This window comes from Zootoca vivipara, chromosome 4 (assembly GCF_965207765.1).
Source record: "Zootoca vivipara chromosome 4, rZooViv2.hap1.1, whole genome shotgun sequence".
NCBI classification, from domain to species: Eukaryota; Metazoa; Chordata; class Lepidosauria; order Squamata; family Lacertidae; genus Zootoca; species Zootoca vivipara.
In genome coordinates, this window is record NC_142587.1 from 96,033,823 (window position 1) to 96,052,501 (window position 18,679).

Genomic DNA, 18,679 nt, shown 5'->3' on the forward strand with positions numbered 1-18,679 from the left:
TGGGTGGGGGAAAAGAGAGGGAGTTTTCCTCAAATATATGGCTAGGCTGTGAAGGTACAATTATTTATGATTTCTTTGCGCCCAGTTGCCTGGGTGAGGGGCAGCCTTCAGGCCCTGCCAAACTGCCTGAGGATGCCAGGAGCCGTCACCGCCTCCTTTAAATGATGTGATTCTGCTCTTGTGAAGTGTGGCCCTGCATGATAAGGAATGGCTCGTGCCTTGCTATGTGTCTGCAGTGATTGGTGTAGTGGTTAGAGTGTTGGACTAGGAGACCCGGAAGGCCCAGGTTCAAAGCCCACATGGGCATAAAGCTGCTGTTACAACTGATGTCTTTTACACATCTACTGTGATAAATAAAGGGTGATGTAGCAGCAAAGAGACTGAGCCGTGAATCAATCCATGTATATATTCGCTGCATTTTTAAGCCACCCAATTGAAGAAGAAGAAAATCCTGGGTGGTTTACAAGTTAAAACCGTCAGGCGTACGAAGTAAAGCTATAAAACCATGAAACCGCAAAGCCAGTGCAGACTACGGCAAGCAAGAGAGAGTGGAATTGCTGTAGCAAATCAACAAATATTTGGTTTCAAAGCTTGCCTCTGCTGTGAACATGCTGGGTGGCTTTAAGCAGACCTCAAGATTCCTATCTGCAATATGGGAAATAATGCAAATGACCAATTTATACAGTATATATGAACCAGCCTTATCTCTGTGGTTATGTTGTTTTTAATACTGTGTTTTGACCTGCCCTGGGACCCTTTTGAAAATTTCTTCAGTGAAGGGTCTTAAAAAATGATCGGGCAACATTTAGCTTGGTAAGTTCATGTTTGATTAAGAAGCAAACAAACTGCTCTTGGGTTGAACAACCCACAAAATTGTAGAGTTGGAAGGGACCCCAAAGGTCATCTAGTCCAACCCCCTGCAATGAAGAAATTATTTTCTCCAAGATGGGGCTTGAACCCACAACCCTGAAATTCAGTGTCTCTGAGCCATTCCAGCGAACCAAATAATTTTAATTCTGCTTCCTGAAAATGCCAGGTCATTAAAAGTAGGTACAATATAGAAATAAAATAAAATAATCGCTGCAAGTACTTGGCAATCATTTTTAACAATTTCTGTGCAATTTTACACAACATTTCATTTACCGAGCAAAACTAAATTATATTGATTGAACCAAAATATCTTTTGAGTTCGAAAGTCCTCTTTTTTTTTAGCACCCCTTGTTTTTTGGAATTTGAAAGTTGAAAATTGAACACGCTTTAGCAGTATAAAAGCAGACAGTTAATACCCGCCATTTTCATGGAGGAATAAGCTGGGAACAGAAATGTGCAAGTGTAGAAAGTGGGGGGGGGGGGAGAGTAGCAACATTGTCCAGTAATGTCTGTTGCTGTTACCCGCTGGTGTGCATGACATTTAGCACGGCATGCCAGTATATTGGTCCAAAAGCCTCGGTTCCATAATGCAGGTGTGAAAAAGGAATGCTAGGAAGCAGGACAGAAATGCTAGCGATATAATCGGGAAAACTGGTGCAATATTCCCCCCTTGCCTTGAGGCATTTCATGTGTGTGCTCTTTCTGAGGTCATTGAGTGAAGAGAAGGATTCGGTAAATGCATTTAAATCCTGGACTATTATTATCCCCTCCACACACACCCCTCCTGCGATGATCCTGCGGAGAGGCTGTTTGCAATTGCGTGCTTATTCCCAGCTGCGGTTGCTCCTTGGGGTCCAGGTGTTTGAGTATGTGGGAGAAGTGAGATACTCGACCCAATGAGGTGCGAAGGAAATCAAGAGGCAGGAGGCAGCTCCGAGCATCCCTCGCAAGCACTCCAGGCAGCCTCCAACATCTGCGAGGAGAGAGGGGCATATCCATTAGGCCACATCCGTTCCTGTAATTCGTCTCCTTAAAAAAAGCGCTCTTTCCCTCCACTCGACTTTTAATATATTTGCAAATGAAAAAAGGATGAAGATTAAAACCTCCAGGGAGGGTGGAGATTTGATGTCCATACATTTCCCCCCCCTTTCCTCTTCTCAGCCATACATATATATATATATATATATATAAATGGGGAGAGGGGGAGGGATAAAGGCAGGATAAAGAATGAAAATCGGCCATAGGCAGAGTTAACCAAAACCATGCAATCGGACTTGAGTGCCTTTGCTGTAATTCAAGCCGTCCAGTCTGCCTGTCTCTGTGACTACATGGATTCTATCAAGAACAGGGGGACTCCGTGGTGGCGGGAATCCGAATTTCGTTCGTGATTCGCAAACCACTCCTTTGCAGTTTGAGGCGTTGCGTTTCTCTATCGGTACAGATGTAAAAAGGCACGGTGCTAACCTATTTTTGTTTTCTTTCCCCCTTCCTCAATTTCAGGTTGGTGTTGGAGGAATTCCTCTCCCCCCCCCCACAAAGGAGGGATTTTTCTTTTCCCAAAAGCGACTTTTATTTTCTCCCGAGGAGATTTCGTGGCTACAAGAGAGAGGTAGAAACGGGCAAAGATGACGCGGCAATTTTTGGTAGCCTTTTTCCTGGCTTTCGTCCTGCAGAATGGGACCTGCAACGGAATCAAGTGGTTGTAAGTGTTGCCTTTAATTATTATTTTATTTTTATTTATTTTTTAAAAAATCTGCCCGGGCATTGTGTGACAATTTGCCGTTTTGCGACGTACTTTAAACCATGTGTCAGGGTGCAGGCATAAAACCCAAGGTCCAGCTAGGCCTGAGAAAAGCATTATCCTTGCTCATTCATGTATCTGCCCCAACAGTGAACTTAGTTGGGGGAATGCGTGCAATTTTAACTTGGTTTCTTACTGGAACCCCCAAGATCTACCAACCCACAGTTAGGTTCAAACGGCAGACAGAATGAAAGCCCATAGATTTATTTACAGTACCGGAACTGAATTCATGGTCTTTTCAACACAGACACCTGCGGCTCGATAGCATTTCTTCACCCCAATTTAGGTAGAAAAAGAATTGTTTTGTTGTTGCTGTTGTTAAACCATTGGGAGTCAAGCCGCCTTGCTGAACTTCTGCAAATCACCAAGATAATAATAATATTATTATTGGTGGCGCTGTGGTTAAACCACTGAGCCTAGGGCTTGCTGATCAGAAGGTCAGAGGTTCGAATCCCTGTGACGGGGTGAGCTCCCGTTGCTTGGTCCCAGCTCCTGCCAACCTAGCAGTTCGAAAGCACGTCAAAATGCAAGTAGATAAATAGGTACCGCTTCAAGCGGGAAGGTAAACGGCGTTTCCATGTGCTGCTCTGGTTTGCCAGAAGCGGCTTTGTCATGCTGGCCACATGACCTGGAAGCTGTACGCCGGCTCCCTTGGCCAATAATGCGAGATGAGCGCGCAACCCCAGAGTCGGTCACGACTGGACCTAATGGTCAGGGGTCCCTTTAGCCTTTACCTAATAATAATAATTTATACCCTGCCCATCTGGCTGAGTCTCCCCAGCCACTCCCCAGCCAAGAGATCAGAACCTACCATTTGCCCATATTTATTGCACACAATCTCTTTAAATGTACCACCAACATGGATGGGGTGTGTGTGTGTGTGTGTGTAATGTATAGCTTTCTCTCCCAGCCGCTTTTAGCTAAGGAAAATTGGTCAGATCATTGAAAGGTGGACTTTTCTGATTGCCAGGGATCGTCGAGAAATATTACTCAAGTCAGCCCAACAGTTTAGGCTTTACCTAAAGTTCGTGTCATTTCATTCCAAGTTGTTTCTTGATTCCTCTGATAGCTGATTTTGGCTGACCCAACTCTAGCCTGTGATATCAACCTGTGAGTTTGGCCTAGGGTGTTGAGTTATGCAGAAAAGAGGACACCTATTTGCATAAGATTTGCACATGGTAATGTATGCATATAGACACAAATGTAGGATTAATAACTGTGGGAATGTTCAGGGTGGCAGGAGAGGATATATTGTTTATTAATATCCTCCCTAACTTGCGCTAGCAAGTTCCTTTACGTAGCAGAGTGCATTCCCTTTTACACAGCAGAAAACCTGTTGCAAACTCATGTGAGTTTCTTAAGACAATTGTCTTGTCCAGATTGAAATGTGTTCTAATATTTTCCTGGTAAGACCACTTGAATCCCTCCTAAAAGAATAAAGACACCACGGTCTTATTCAAAGTCAATAAAAGAAGTTTACTCACATCAGTTCACGGTTGGATTCCTGAAGCCAGACTTAGTTACAAATATGTACATGTGGATCTACCCCATATGGGGGAATAATCCCAGGGCTTCTGCTAGCTGAGAGCTAGCAGAGCAGTCTTAGCTAGAAGCTGGTCAAATGAAGAAGGAAGCCAAAAAGAGAGGGAGGTGTGCTGCGTGACTTGTCCTTTTGTTACCTGGACAGGTTAGGTCATGCCCACCTATCACATGCAAAAGGAAGGATGCTCTAGCCAGGAGGAACAGCACGTTTCGACTGGCTGCCTCGCATGTCTTCTCTAGCATTACAAGGAATGTTGTACTTGACTGCTCCCAGTGGATTACATCCCACAATAACTATAAACTAAATAGAAATACAACACACCTCACCCTAGTGGAGAAGGCACCAAATGGCCCGTGTTCCTGTTCAATCTACTGACCAGGTGCCACTGACTACTGTTTTTTTTTTATCTCTAAACCAGACTTGGACTGAAAAGTGGAGCTTCAAGTTGGTCTGAGAAGGAGTCTCAGGGACTGTGGGAGGGCTGCTCTTGAACCCTGGGCCGGAAGCTCCCATCCCTGACTTAGCGGGGTCACCACCCAATGTCTTTTTAAAATGTGTTAGGGTGTTCAAATTTGCTGTAGAGCAGTCTGGGTGGGTGGGGATAGCTCAGCTGGTAGAGCATGAGACTCTGCACCCTGAGGGATGTGGGTTCGAGACCCACATTGGGCAAAAGATTCCTGCATTGAAGGGGGTTGGACTAGATGACCCTCGGGACCCCTTCCAACTCTGAAATTCTAATATTTCAGACCATCCCTTTCCCTGGGATCGCTGAGAGTTAAATCACTGGCTTGGCTTGGAAAGGGGAGGCACGTCTTGCCCGTAACGTATGCACGTGGAAATGGTTCTCACCACATGGCTGCCACATGCCAGGATCCTGCTCCCTAGCCAGATGGAAACGGCTGCTGAATGCCTTTCTGAGTGTCTGCTGCATTAAAATGGAAAGAGCGGAATTCGTTGTGAGATCAGACATCGTAGCACCCGCAGGTGAGGCTCCTCAGCTCACCCTGTGCGCCCACCGGGCGTTTAGAGGCCATTGAATGAACAGAACTCCCTCCCAAATGAATCTTGGGAACTGTAGCTTGCTTAGGGGTGCTGAGGTTAAACTACAGCTCCCAGGATTCTCGCAGGGCACGGGAGTCATGGGCTTCAAATGGTGATTTAACAGTTTGGTGTTGTAAGCAGCCAAAATGTTGGCATGTGGAGTGCAGCTGCTCAAGATTCCAGCGGCTCCATTCCATTTCTCTTCCTTACTCCAGATTTTCCATTTCTTCTCCCCTCCAGCAGTGAGTCCTAGTCCTAGTTTCTCTGTATTTGTCCTCAAAGCAGCTTGTAGGAAATTGAATCCCAGGATTGTAGAGTTTGAAGGGGCCCCAAGGGTCTTCTAGTCTGACAGATCCAACTTCTGACCCCCTGCAATGTAGGCATCTAAACTAAGGCACCCATGACAGATGGCCATCCAACTTCTGTCTGAAAACTGCCAAGGAAGACGAGTCTATCACCTTCTGAAGGAGTCTTGAGATGATCAAGGGTCTGGAAACCAAGCCTTATGAGGAACGGTTGAAGGAGCTGGGGATGCTTAGCTTGGAAAAGAGGAGTCTGAGAGGAGATAGGATAGCCATCGTCAAATATCTCAAGGGCTGTCACATGGAAGAGGGAGCAAGCTTGTTTTCTCCTACTCTGGAAGGTAGGACTCGAACCAATGACTTCAAGTTACAACACAGGAGATTCCGACTAAACGTCAGGAAGAACTTTCTGACAGTTAGAGCTGTTTGACAGTGGAATGGTCTCCCTTGGGAGGTGGTGGATCCCTGGAGGTTTGAAAGCAGAGGTTGGATGGCCATCTCTCTTGGATGCTTTAGCTGAGATTCCTGCATTGCAGGGGTTGGACTAGATGGCCCTTGGGGGTCCCTTCCAACTCTACAGTTCTATGATTCTCTGTGTCTGTTCCCTTCAAGTATCTGAAGATAGCTATCACATCTCCTCTCAGTCTAAAGAACCATGATAATAACAATAGCCATTATTTGTTATAAGAGTGGCATTGTTCAACTCTTAACAGCTCGGAAATTTAACTCTCCATTTCAAATATTTCCCAAAGTGAGTATCAGGCTTACCAAGGGGCGGAATAAAAAGAATCAGTGTGGGCTGGGGCCCGTTGAACTGGTAGGGGAGCCCAAACTGTAGGCATAAACTATTAGGGCGAGGAGCCAATAAGAGAACATGAAAGGAATATATTCTGATTTGATCTTACTCTCCAGCTGCAGCCCTTCCACGGCCTTATTTGGGGAATAACACCACTGGAACTAATTTTGACTTGCTTGTAGGTTTGCACGCCCAGGATCAGGCCCCCAGTTCTGTAACGTCCACCGGGTATGTGGAAGAAATAGATTAGGAGGAATTGGGAAATTGCTTTTTAAAGATCTCCACTAGGGGGAGCTGCTGGCAGTACGGACACGAAGGGTATCCTTTTTTTTTTTTTGTAATTATTTTTATTAAAGATTTTCTTAGGTTACAAAGATAGTGCAATGACTCTTTTTTTTTCATGCATCATTTTTACACATCGATTATAACTTGTTGAGACATTATGAGGAAGGGGGGAAAGAGGTAGGTGGGAAGGGGGGTTGGGTGTGGTGAATTGCCGATATTTCTGTTTTTCTTGATATGTGATGGGGTTCGGCGTCAGCGTCGTTTGTGCAGGTTCTCTGTTGTTTGTTCGTGCTTCTTTGTTGGTGAGAGAGGTCAGGATTTGTCTTAGAATGTGGTTGTTCATTCATGGTTGGCTGTGATGATCCTTAATTTCTTGCGTGAGTGGGGGGGGGGAGGGTGTTTTGATCAAGTTAGCCATATTGATTTGTATGCTGCCGGTAAGCTTTTGTCATTGTCCTGTTGGGTTGTATAAGTGATGAAGGGGAACCATACTGGGGTGAAGGTGTCTTCTTCTGTTTGTCCCCGTGTCAGTTTCAGCTTACTGGTCAGTTTTTCTAGCAGGGCTGTTTCCCATACAACTTGGTACCATTGGTCCAAGCCCACTCCCGATAATAAAAACATTAATTGGTACCAAGCAAGGGGAAATTTAAAGGAAAAAAATGGTGAATAATACATATCTCCTACCACTAGTTTTCTTTTGTAGCCATGGTCTTATTTTTAAGAGTAATGCCCATGGTGTTTTGGGCAGTGGTGTCCTGGCAATTTTTTTATTGATCTGTTGCTTTTCTATGCCATCTTTTCCTCAAGTAAGTTCAAGGCAGTGTTCGTGGTTCTCTGCCTGCATGTATTGTCCTCACAACAACCCTGTGAGGTAGGTCAGATTTGGAAGCAGAGACTAGCCCAAGTGAGCTTCATAAGGCAAAGCTGGGTTTCCCTGGTCCTAGTCTGAAGCTCTAACCACTACACCACACTCTTCTTTTGATATGTGGGTGGAACAGGAATCTCACCCATTGGGAGACAACACTGCAGCCAGGAATCTTAGCTAGCATTGCTCAGAAAGGCCTCTTGCTCTTCCTGAGGCCTTGGAGAACATTTGCCAGTCTGAGAAAGCAAAAACTGGCCTAGATGAACCACTAACCTCACTTACTTTAGGACAACTATAGCATCTAGATCAAGGGAAGTAATAGTACCACTGTATTCTGCTCTGGTCAGACCTCACCTGGAGTACTGTGTCCAGTTCTGGGCACCACAGTTCAAGAAGGATACTGACAAGCTGGAACGTGTCCAGAGGAGGGCAACCAAAATAGGGAGCTGGTTATGTTTAGCCTGGAGTTGTTGTTGTTTAGTCGTTTAGTCGTGTCCGACTCTTCGTGACCCCATGGACCATAGCACGCCAGGCACTCCTGTCTTCCACTGCCTCCTGCAGTTTGGTCAAACTCATGTTCGTAGCTTCGAGAACACTGTCCAACCATCTCGTCCTCTGTCGTCCCCTTCTCCTTGTGCCCTCCATCTTTCCCAACATCAAGGTCTTTTCCAAGGATTCTTCTCTTCTCATGAGGTGGCCAAAGTATTGGAGCCTCAGCTTCACGATCTGTCCTTCCAGTGAGCACTCAGGGCTGATTTCCTTAGGAATGGATAGGTTTGATCTTCTTGCAGTCCATGGGACTCTCAAGAGTCTCCTCCAGCACCATAATTCAAAAGCACCAATTCTTCGACTATCAGCCTTCTTTATGGTCCAGCTCTCACTTCCATACATCACTACTGGGAAAACCATAGCTTTAACTATACGGACCTTTGTAGGCAAGGTGATGTCTCTGCTTTTTAAGATGCTGTCTAGGTTTGTCATTGCTTTTCTCCCAAGAAGCAGGCGTCTTTTAATTTCGTGGCTGCTGTCACCATCTGCAGTGATCAAGGAGCCCAAGAAAGTAAAATCTCTCACTGCCTGGAAAAGAGAAGGTTAAGGGGTGATATGATAGCCATGTTCAAATATATGAAAGGATGCCATATGGAGGAGGGAGAAAGATTGTTTTCTGCTGCTCCAGAGAAGCGGACACGGAGCAATGGATTCAAACTTCAAGAAAGAAGATTCCACCTAAACATTAGGAAGAACTTCATGACAGTAAGAGCTGTTCGGCAGTGGAATTTGCTACCAAGGGGTGTGGTGGAGTCTCCTTCTTTGGAGGTCTTTAAGCAGAGGCTTGACAGGCATATGTCAAGAATGCTTTGATGGTGTTTCCTGCTCGGCAGGGGGTTGGACTGGATGGCCCTTGTGGTCTCTTCCAACTCTATGATTCTAACTTTGCACATTCAGCAGCAGCAACAACAATTTTATATGCTGCCCATCTGACTGGGTTGCTCCAGCCATTCTAGGCAGCTCCCAACAAAAAACACAACGCAGCATCAAACACTAAAAAAAAATCCCTGAACAGGATCCCTGGATTGGGGGGGGGGGGTCGGGTCGAAACAATCAGGGACCCCAGATAGCAAATCTCTTTGAGACCTTGGAGGGATGTTGCACAGATGGGCTAATGATCTGACCCAGTGGGAGGCAGCTTCACACGGCCTTTGGGGCTGACCGCACCGAACAAAAGCTGACAAATGTCCCCAAACATGCTGGCCTCCCTGTGCGCTCGCCAAGCCTAACTCTTGCAGCTGGCATGGACTTCAAGGAGGGTTTCCTATTTGGATTCAACAAAGCATTGCCTGCCAGTGCCCAGAGAGCAGTTGGCTGAGCCTCATTCGGCGGCACTTAATATTTTATATTTGACTTGTTTAGCCTGTGGTCTTTGGGTCGCTGCGCTCCCGATCCAGCTCTGCTTCCCTCCGGTGAGCTTACTCCTGGAGGTGCTGGCTCGTTGCACAAAGACCATTGTCTTGCTCTGTGCGTTCCCTTTGCAAGTCGACAAGGCGAGGGCATCCAACTCCTTTCCTTTCTTTCTCGTCCAGCAGACAAACATTGCCGTTGTTTGTTAAAGGCTGGCTGCTCTTCTGATATTTCCCTGCTGAAAAAATCTCAGCCGCGTGCCAAGGAGAGAGCGAGAGCGGGGCGACACATATTGTTGACTCAGACCTTGTTCGCACATTTTCAGTTTGGGTTGGCTAACCCACAGCCTTTTGGCTTCTCTGAAGGCAGGGCTCCTGGGGGAGCTGGCAATTGATTCCCAGGCAATTCTACCCCCACCCCCACCCTAAATGGTTGCCCTGGGAAAGCTGCACCCAGAAGACAAAAGCTGCGATACAGCACAGCGCTAAGAGGTTTTCACGCAGAGAGGCGCCGGGCAGCCTCCCTCTGCAGGGCAAGCCGCAAAAGCTGCAATCCAGTACAAAGCCAAGAGTTCTTCATGCAGAGAGGTGATGGGCAGCCTCCCTCTTGAGGGCAAGGCATTCGTTGGAAGTGACTTTACAGAACATCTGGAGCAGCTGATGGCTGATGCTTCCTAAATGGCAATGGGGATGGTTTTTCGGAGTGCAGGGGCAATGGTGGAAAAGGCCAATTTTGGGGTCATCTCCTTGAGACACTCTGCAAGGTGTGGTGTCATTTCCCCAGATGATCCAGGTATATCCAGGTGATCCTTCTGGCAACCTGGTTGTTGTTGTTTGTTGTTTAGTCGTTTAGTCGTGTCCGACTCTTCGTGACCCCATGGACCAGAGCACGCCAGGCACTCCTGTCTTCCACTGCCTCCCGCAGTTTGGTCAAACTCATGTTCGTAGCTTCGAGAACACTGTCCAACCATCTTGTCCTCTGTCGTCCCCTTCTCCTTGTGCCCTCCATCTTTCCCAACATCAGGGTCTTTTCCAGGGAGTCTTCTCTTCTCATGAGGTGGCCAAAGTATTGGAGCCTCAGCTTCACGATCTGTCCTTCCAGGGAGCACTCAGGGCTGATTTCCTTAAGAATGGATAGGTTTGATCTTCTTGCAGTCCATGGGACTCTCAAGAGTCTCCTCCAGCACCATAATTCAAAAGCAGGCAACCTGGTACTGAGCCTCATAAAGGTAAAGGGACCCCTGATCATTAGGTCCTGTCGCGGATGACTCTGGGGTTGCAGCGCTCATCTCGCTTTACTGACCGAGGGAGCCGGCGTACAGCTTCCGGGTCATGTGGCCAGCATGACAAAGCCGCTTCTGGCGAACCAGAGCAGCTCACGGAAACGCCGTTTACCTTCCCGCCGGAGCGGTACCTATTTATCTACTTGCACTTTGATGTGCTTTCGAACTGCTAGGTTGACAGGAGCAGGGACCGAGCAACGGGAGCTCACCTTGTCGCAGGGATTCGAACTGCTGACCTTCTGATCGGCAAGCCCTAGGCTCTGTGGTTTAACCCACAGCGCCACCCGCGTCCCTGCTGAGCCTCATAGGTTACAACAAAACCTTGAACATAGCCTGATAGCTCATTGGTTGCCAGTGCAGTTCCCTTAGTACAGGGACGTCCAACTCCCAAGAGACTGCGATCTACTCACAGAGATAAAAAATTGGCAGTGATCTACCCCTTTTGGGGCCTTTTTTAAAGGAGGAAAGTCCCATTTTTGGGGGAGGGGGGTTTCAGATCAAAGTTGTTGAGCTTTCTTTAGGGAGGAAAGTCCTGTTTTTTGGGGGGGTTGGGTCAAACGTTGAGCTTTTGTAAGGGAGGAAAGTCACGTTGTTGAGAGAAATATGCAAAAAACGAGTAAAGGGGAAAGAGGAAAAGTCGCTCACCAGCTCACCAAAAGATTGCTAAGGAAACAATCTACCTCACAGCGATAACTCCCGTTCCAGCGATCATGAGAAAATGGAGGACGGGTTGAGGGGCCGGGGCCGGATGCTTTTATGCCAATTGAAAACGAGCCCACGGTTGACCACGGTCGACAAGAACTTCCCGGGGATCAACCAGTCGATCCTGATTGACCTGTTGGACATCCCTGCCTTAGCAGAAGTGTGATGTCTACATGACCAGGTGTACTACTCAACTACCAGCACATTGCAGTACAGTGGTACCTTGGTTTACAACCATAATCTGTTCTGGGGGTCCGGTTGTAAACCAAGACAAGGCGCACTTTCGCCAATGGGGCCCCCCTCCCCAAAATGGGTTGCAATCCAAAAAAAGGGACACACACTTCCGGGTTTGACGTGATTGGCTCCCAGTACGTTTCCGAGCACAATTCAAAGTGTTGGTGCTGACCTTTAAAGCCCTAAACGGCCTTGGTCCAGTATACCTGAAGGAGCGTCTCCACCTCCATCGTTCTGCCCGGACACTGAGGTCCAGTGCTGAGGGCCTTCTGGCGGTTCCCTCGCTACGAGAAGCTAAGTGACAGGGAACCAGGCAGAGGGCCTTCTCGGTAGTGGCGCCCGCCCTGTGGAACGCCCTCCCATCAGATGTCAAAGAGAAAACAACTACCAGACTTTTAGAAGGCATCTTAAGGCAGCCCTGTTTAGGGAAGCTTTTAATGTTTGATGGATTTCTGTATTTTAATGTTTTGTTGGAAGCCGCCCAGAGTGGCTGGGGGAACCCGGCTAGATGGGCGGGGTATAAATAAATAAATTATTATTATTATTATTATTATTATTATTATTATTATTATTATTAAATGGTTGCAAACCAAGGTACCACTGTAGTCCAATCATGAGGTTACTGACACATGAATTGTGGTGCATGTATATTCCCCCCCTGTGTGTGTATGTGTGTAGAGCTTGGGCAATGACCCTTGGTTGTAAGATCTAAGGCACTACGACAAGTGTGTGTTCCTGATTTGGCCTGTGAAATGTTGGAAGTCAATGAAATAATCTGCCTGTGAATAGTTAGCATGTCAGGCATCAGGGATGCAAAACAATAAGTTTTTAATTTCACTGCTGCGCTTGTTTTGTTCTTCAACCCTTCTTTTGTTTATCTTTGTTACAGTCACATTTGTTTCATTATTCAGTTGTCGCACTTAGATTTGTTTTGTTAGCTTGCAATTGTTTCCCTGTGTGTCCTCCCCTTCTTGCGTCGCCACTGCCAGCAGAGTTTGTTTTGGCAGCTCTTTCTGGTAGCTACCAGTTCAAAAACCAGAAAACCGCCAGGGGGTTTGGGCTGGGTGTCCATCAGTATGCGGATGATACCCAGCTCTACCTCTGTTTCAAATCGAAACCAGTGAAGGCGGTGAAGGTCCTGTGTGAGTGCCTGGAGGCGGTTGGAGGATGGATGGCGGCTAACAGATTGAGGTTGAATCCTGACAAGACAGAAGTACTGTTTTGGGGGGACAGGGGGCGGGTGGGTGTGGGGGACTCCCTAGTCCTGAATGGGGCAACTGTGCCCCCAAAGGAGCAGGTGCGCAGCCTGGGGGTCATTTTAGACTCACAGCTGTCCATGGAGGCGCAGGTCAATTCTGTGTCCAGGACGGCTGTCTATCAGCTCCATCTGGTACGCAGGCCGAGACCCTACCTGCCTGCAGACTGTCTCGCCAGAGTGGTGCATGCTCTAGTTATCTCCCGTTTGGACTACTGCAATGCACTCTATGTGGGGCTACCTTTGAAGGTGACCTAGAAAAACTAGTACAACTAACAACTTCTTCTTCTTCTTCTTCTTCTTCTTCTTCTTCTTCTTCTTCTTCTTCTTCTTCTTCTTCTTCGATGGGGGCGGGTTCCATTTCCATTTACCATCACCCTCCCTAATGCATCAGAATGGGTATCTGGTTGGCCACTGTGAGAAGAGAACGCTGGACTAGATGGGGAATTAGCATTATCCAGCAGACACTTTGTATGTTCCTATGATATAGTGCAGAGTTGGTCCAAGCTTGGGTCTCCAGCGGTTTTGGGACTACAATTCCCATCATCCCTGACCACTGGTCCTGTTAGCTAGGGATGATGGGAGTTGTAGTCCAAAAACAGCCTACTACTACTACTATTAATAAATTATTATTTATACCCTGCCCATCTGGCTGGGTTTCCCCAGCCACTCTGGGGGGCTTCCAACAGAATATTAAAAAAAACAATAAAATATCAAACATGAAAAACTTCCCTATACAGGGTTGCCTTCAGATGTCTTCTAAAAGTCAGGTAGTTGTTTATTTCCTTGACATCTGGTGGGAGGGCATTCCACAGGACGGGCGCAACTACTGAGAAGGCCCTCTGCCTAGTTCCCTGCAACCTCACTTCTCGTAGGGAGGGAACCACCAAAAGGCCCTCAACCACCAAATGCACCTCAATGCATTTGTTTCAAAATGCTTGGAAATTGAATTAAATAATCTCTATCCAGCTCAATCAATCCAAAATGAGAGGGATTCCTAGGCTGGTATGCATTAGTTTTGCATGAGTAAAGAAGAAGAAGATGAAGATGATTATATACGTGATGGAGTATTATCACAGCCATCCTGCTTTGCTTCCATGCAGTATCCCATGGACCAAGGATGGTTGGTTATTTCAGCACCATGGAGAGATCCCAGTGAGCAACGTGCTCCTAGAAAGGCTGTTTGAGCCTTACAGCTCACCTCTCTTTGTTGTTGTTGTTGTTGTTGTTGTTGTTGTTGTTGTTGTTGTTGTTGTCGTTTAGTCGTTTAGTCGTGTCCGACTCTTCATGACCCCATGGACCATAGCACGCCAGGCACTCCTGTCTTCCACTGCCTCCCGCAGTTTGGTCAAACTCATGTTTGTAGCTTCGAGAGCACTGTCCAACCATCTCGTCCTCTGTCGTCCCCTTCTCCTTGTGTCCTCCATCTTTCCGAACATCAGGGTCTTTTCCAGGGAGTCTTCTCTTCTCATGAGGTGGCCAAAGTATTGGAGCCTCAGCTTCAGGATCTGTCCTTCCAGGGAGCGTTCAGGGCTGATTTCCTTCAGAATGGATAGGTTTGATCTTCTTGCAGTCCATGGGGAGTCTCCTCCAAGAGTCTCCTCCAGCACCATAATTCAAAAGCATCAATTCTTCGACGATCAGCCTTCTTTATGGTCCAGCTCTCACTTCCATACATCACTACTGGGAAAACCATAGCTTTAACTATATGGACCTTTGTAGGCAAGGTGATGTCTCTGCTTTTTAGAGTCTCTTAAAGCTCTAATAACTTAGGCACAAAATATCTGAAAGACCATCTCCACTCCTACCAACCTTCTTGTCTGCTAAGCTCTGCAGAAGGAGCTCTCTTGATAGTTCCACCACTCTCAAAAGTGCAGGGAATGGCAGCCTGGGACGGAGCTTCTCTGTGGCAGCCCTTGAACTGTGGGATCTCCCGCCCTACAGAGCTTTTTCTAGCATCCTTATAGTACAGCTTCTGGCCTGTGCTGAAGTTGCAGCTCTTTGCCCTGGTTTTGTGGGGCCCACCTCTTGGGCTGAATTTATACCATTCTGTTTTAGCATGGTAATTAATTAATTTGTTTTTTAAAAAACAACATCCACGAATAATCATTTGTTCTATTGCTTTAACCTTCCTTGGGATCTTATGGTGAAGGACAGGTACAATATCCTACTACTGCTTTTATTTTATTTTATTTTATTTTATTTTATTTTATTTTATTTTATTTTATTTATACCAGGCTAGCCCTAGCCACTCTGGGCAGCTTCCAACATATATAAAAACATAAGAAAACATTAAACATTAAACAACTTCCCTAGACAGGGCTACCTTCAGACGTCTTCTAATGGTTCTCCTTGGCTCGGGGGTCTCATAACTCCATACCCTCCAACATTTCTTGTAGCAGCTAAAAAAGCCAATGCAATTCTGGGCTGCATCAATAGGAGTATAGCATCTAGATCAAGGGAAGTAATAGTACCACTGTATTCTGCTCTGGTCAGACCTCACCTGGAGTACTGTGTCCAGTTCTGGGCACCACAGTTCAAGAAGGATACTGACAAGCTGGAACGTGTCCAGAAGAGGGCAACCAAAATGGTCAAAGGCCTGGAAATGATGCCTTATGAGGAATGGCTTAAGGAGCTGGGTATGTTAGCCTGGAGAAGAGAAGGTTAAGGGGTGATATGATAGCCATGTTCAAATATATAAGAGGATGTCATATAGAAGAGGGTGAAAGGTTGTTTTTTTGCTGCTCCAGAGAAGCGGACATGGGGCAATAGATTTAAACTACAAGAAAGAAGATTCCACCTAAACATTAGGAAGAACTTCATGACAGTAAGAGCTGTTCGGCAGTGGAATTTGCTGCCAAGGAGTGTGGTGGAGTCTCCTTCTTTGGAGGTCTTTAAGCGGAGGCTTGACAGCCATCTGTCAGGAATGCTTTGATGGTGTTTCCTGCTTGGCAGGGGGTTGGACTGGATGGCCCTCGTAGTCTCTTCCAACTCTACGATTATATAATTCTATTTCTCTGATGAAAATAGGGACATCTTAAGGAAAAGTGGGACATTCTGGGATCAATTCAGAAACTGGGACGGCTTCTGTAAATCCGGGACTGTCCCTGGAGGGTCAGCATCAGGCTTAGAGCCAGGAAGCTACTCTGTCCCCCTGACTAGAGACATTGGGGGGCCTACAAATCTTTGATCTGGCCAGTGATGGTGCTTCACGGTCCCTGGAAGGCTGCACTGCATGATAATCCTTAGTATGTATTTCAGTGCTTATATATGCAACTGGAGCCTCCAGTTTTCTAGAATCAGAAAAATTCTCTCCAGAGGATTAGAGACTCAAAGAGCTGGAGAGGGTCTTGTACCATGTTACCTGCTGTCCCGTATTCCTGTTTCTGAGTGAATGTGTTCAGCCTGCCCAATGTAATTACGTGAGCTGACAAACCCCACAATATGCGCCTGGACTGGGAGTCTGTGGCAATCAGGCTTATGCGTTTCTGACACTATCCCTAACACTATTTGAAAGCCTCATCAACTCGGTATAAATCTGTTTTGACAGTTGTTTATATTATTAGGGGAAGGGCTGAAGTGTGGTAATAAACTTTTTTTTTTTTAGAAAGAGACGAATAAAAAGAACAGCTCTGTTCAAGATCTCAGGCAGGGAGAACTGTAGCTCAGGAAATCTCGCCTAATAGGAGGGTAAAGGTAAAGGGGCCCCTGACCATTAGGTCCAGTCGCGGACGATTCTGGGGTTGCGGCACTCATCTCGCTTTACTGGGTCATGTGGCCAGCATGACAAAGCCGCTTCTGGCAAACAAGAGCAGCACACGGAAATGCCGTTTACCTTCCCGCCGAAGTGGTACCTACTTATCTACTTGCACTTTGACATGCTTTCGAACTGCTAGGCTGGCAGGAGCTGGGACCGAGCAACGGGAGCTCACCCTTTTGCGGGGATTCGAACTGCCGACCTTCTGATCGGCAAGCTCTAGGCTCAGTGGTTTAACCCACAGAGCCACCCGCGTCCCTATCACCACCTGCCATAGGAGGGTACAAGCCTGCAGCTCTGGGTTTGGGAAGGGCAATCGCTCAGTGGTAGAACATCTGCTTTGCATGCAAAAGATCGCAGGTTCAATCCCTGGAATCTCCAGGCAAGGCTGGGAACATTCCCTATCTGAATCCCTGGAGAGCTGCTGCCAGCCAGTGCAGTCGATACTGAGCTAGATGGGCCAATGGTATGTGGCTTCCTATGGAGTTGTATCAGCAGTAGAATAAGGAATATACGTGACATACTTCTTTCTTTTTTCTTTACTTGTTGTTTAGTCGTTTAGTCATGTCTGACTCTTCGTGACCCCATGGACCATAGCACGCCAGGCACTCCTGTCTTGCACTGCCTCCCGCAGTTTGGTCAAACTCATGTTGGTAGCTTCGAGAACACTGTCCAACCATCTCACTGCAAGAGGTGTTGAAATTTTGGGAGGTTGGTTATCTACAATGGGATGGTCTCGGGTGGTGGGGCACACATTTTTATTCTTATTTATTTATGATATTTTTTAAAAAGGGAGGAAAGAGGATCGGGCAAATTCAATGGCTCAATAGCTATGCTCTGACTCCACAGTCAGAAGCAGCAATGCTTCTGAGTTCGAGGCGCTGGGAGCCACAGGAGGGGAGAGGCCTCTTCTGGCTGGATCCTGCTTGCTGGCTTCCCATTGGGGCAGCTGGTTGGCTTCTGTGAGAACAGGATGCCGGCCTAGATGGGCTATTCGCCTGATCAACGGCTTTCTCCCCACGTTCGATTCCCACCAACTGATGCTCAAAGACATACCTCTTTTCCACTGGAGGTAAGACACAGCCATTGAGACTGCTAGCCACCATGATGCACAAAACCAGAAACATAAGAGTGGAGGGTTCCCTAATGCGTCAGCTCAACTTGAAGACAGAACCGGGTACTTCAGAGGCGGGAGAAGTTGAAAACCATATGCAGGCTGCAAGGCCAAGGCAATACTGTAAGACAGATCGGCCGTTTCTGTGTTGAGTTGAGTTGAGTTGCCCCAAACGCCGTGTTGTGCTCTCGGAAACGCCAGCCAGAACATGCGTAATTTTTCTGCCCCTCTCCCGATTCACCCACAGAGATGTTTCCAATTACGAAGCTTTAAAGCGAGAGGTTCAAATGTGAAAGACGATCAGAAACTATATTTATCCGTCACGGTCGGCTCTTTAGAGCGTGACTGGCTCTATGAGAAACAGCCCCGCCTAGGAGTTAATCGAATTCTTCTCTTTGATTCCACATTTTGAGATGCCTCTCTTTCTGTCGTCTCACAAATCCTCCCTTACTCTAGTCTACCAGAATTCTCTGTCCTATTGAAGTGCAAAGTTTCAACACACAAAAGTTTTAACCAAGTGCTCTTTAAAGCGTTTCGTTGATGAAAACAGTTGCCAGTTTATAAGCTCCTTTCACAGAACGCTTGAGAGTGTTAAATGCCACCATTTCTAGTATGCTGTTCTGCACAAACGTTTTTTGTTTCTCCAGACCAGGACACCGTCTAGCGTACGTTTGTCCATGTGGCACACAAACACACAATATAGGGAGGAATTCAACATAGAGCTAGAACATTTCTGCCAGCCTGATGGAATGATCTACCTTTCCACCCACCTGAGCTGATTCTTTGGGGGGGTCAAAGCTGCTGGAAACCTATACCCTCCAACATTTCTCCAATGAAAATAGGGACATCCCATTCCATAATGACATTAAAATAAAAAAATTCCTTCAGTAGCACCTTAAAGACCAACTAGTTAGTCTTTGACTTAACTTAGTT

The 18,679-nt window shown here is 46.7% G+C and overlaps 1 protein-coding gene and 1 long non-coding RNA gene across 2 annotated transcripts in view; one reads left to right on the plus strand and one right to left on the minus strand.

Annotated features, from left to right (window-relative positions):
• Window positions 1-18,679, plus strand: part of WNT11 (Wnt family member 11) — a 60,620-nt gene that overhangs the window by 11,760 nt on the left and 30,181 nt on the right. The window contains exon 2 of the mRNA XM_035116173.3: window positions 2,371-2,572. Coding sequence (XP_034972064.1) covers window positions 2,496-2,572 — 77 coding nt within the window. The 5' untranslated portion in view covers window positions 2,371-2,495. The remainder of the gene's footprint in view (window positions 1-2,370; window positions 2,573-18,679) is intronic.
• LOC148686054 (uncharacterized) lies at window positions 1,519-4,342 on the minus strand. Its single transcript, XR_015949739.1, has 3 exons — window positions 4,156-4,342; window positions 2,335-2,551; window positions 1,519-1,843 (listed from the first exon to the last, which is right to left on the minus strand). It is a non-coding gene; the product is annotated as an uncharacterized LOC148686054 (long non-coding RNA).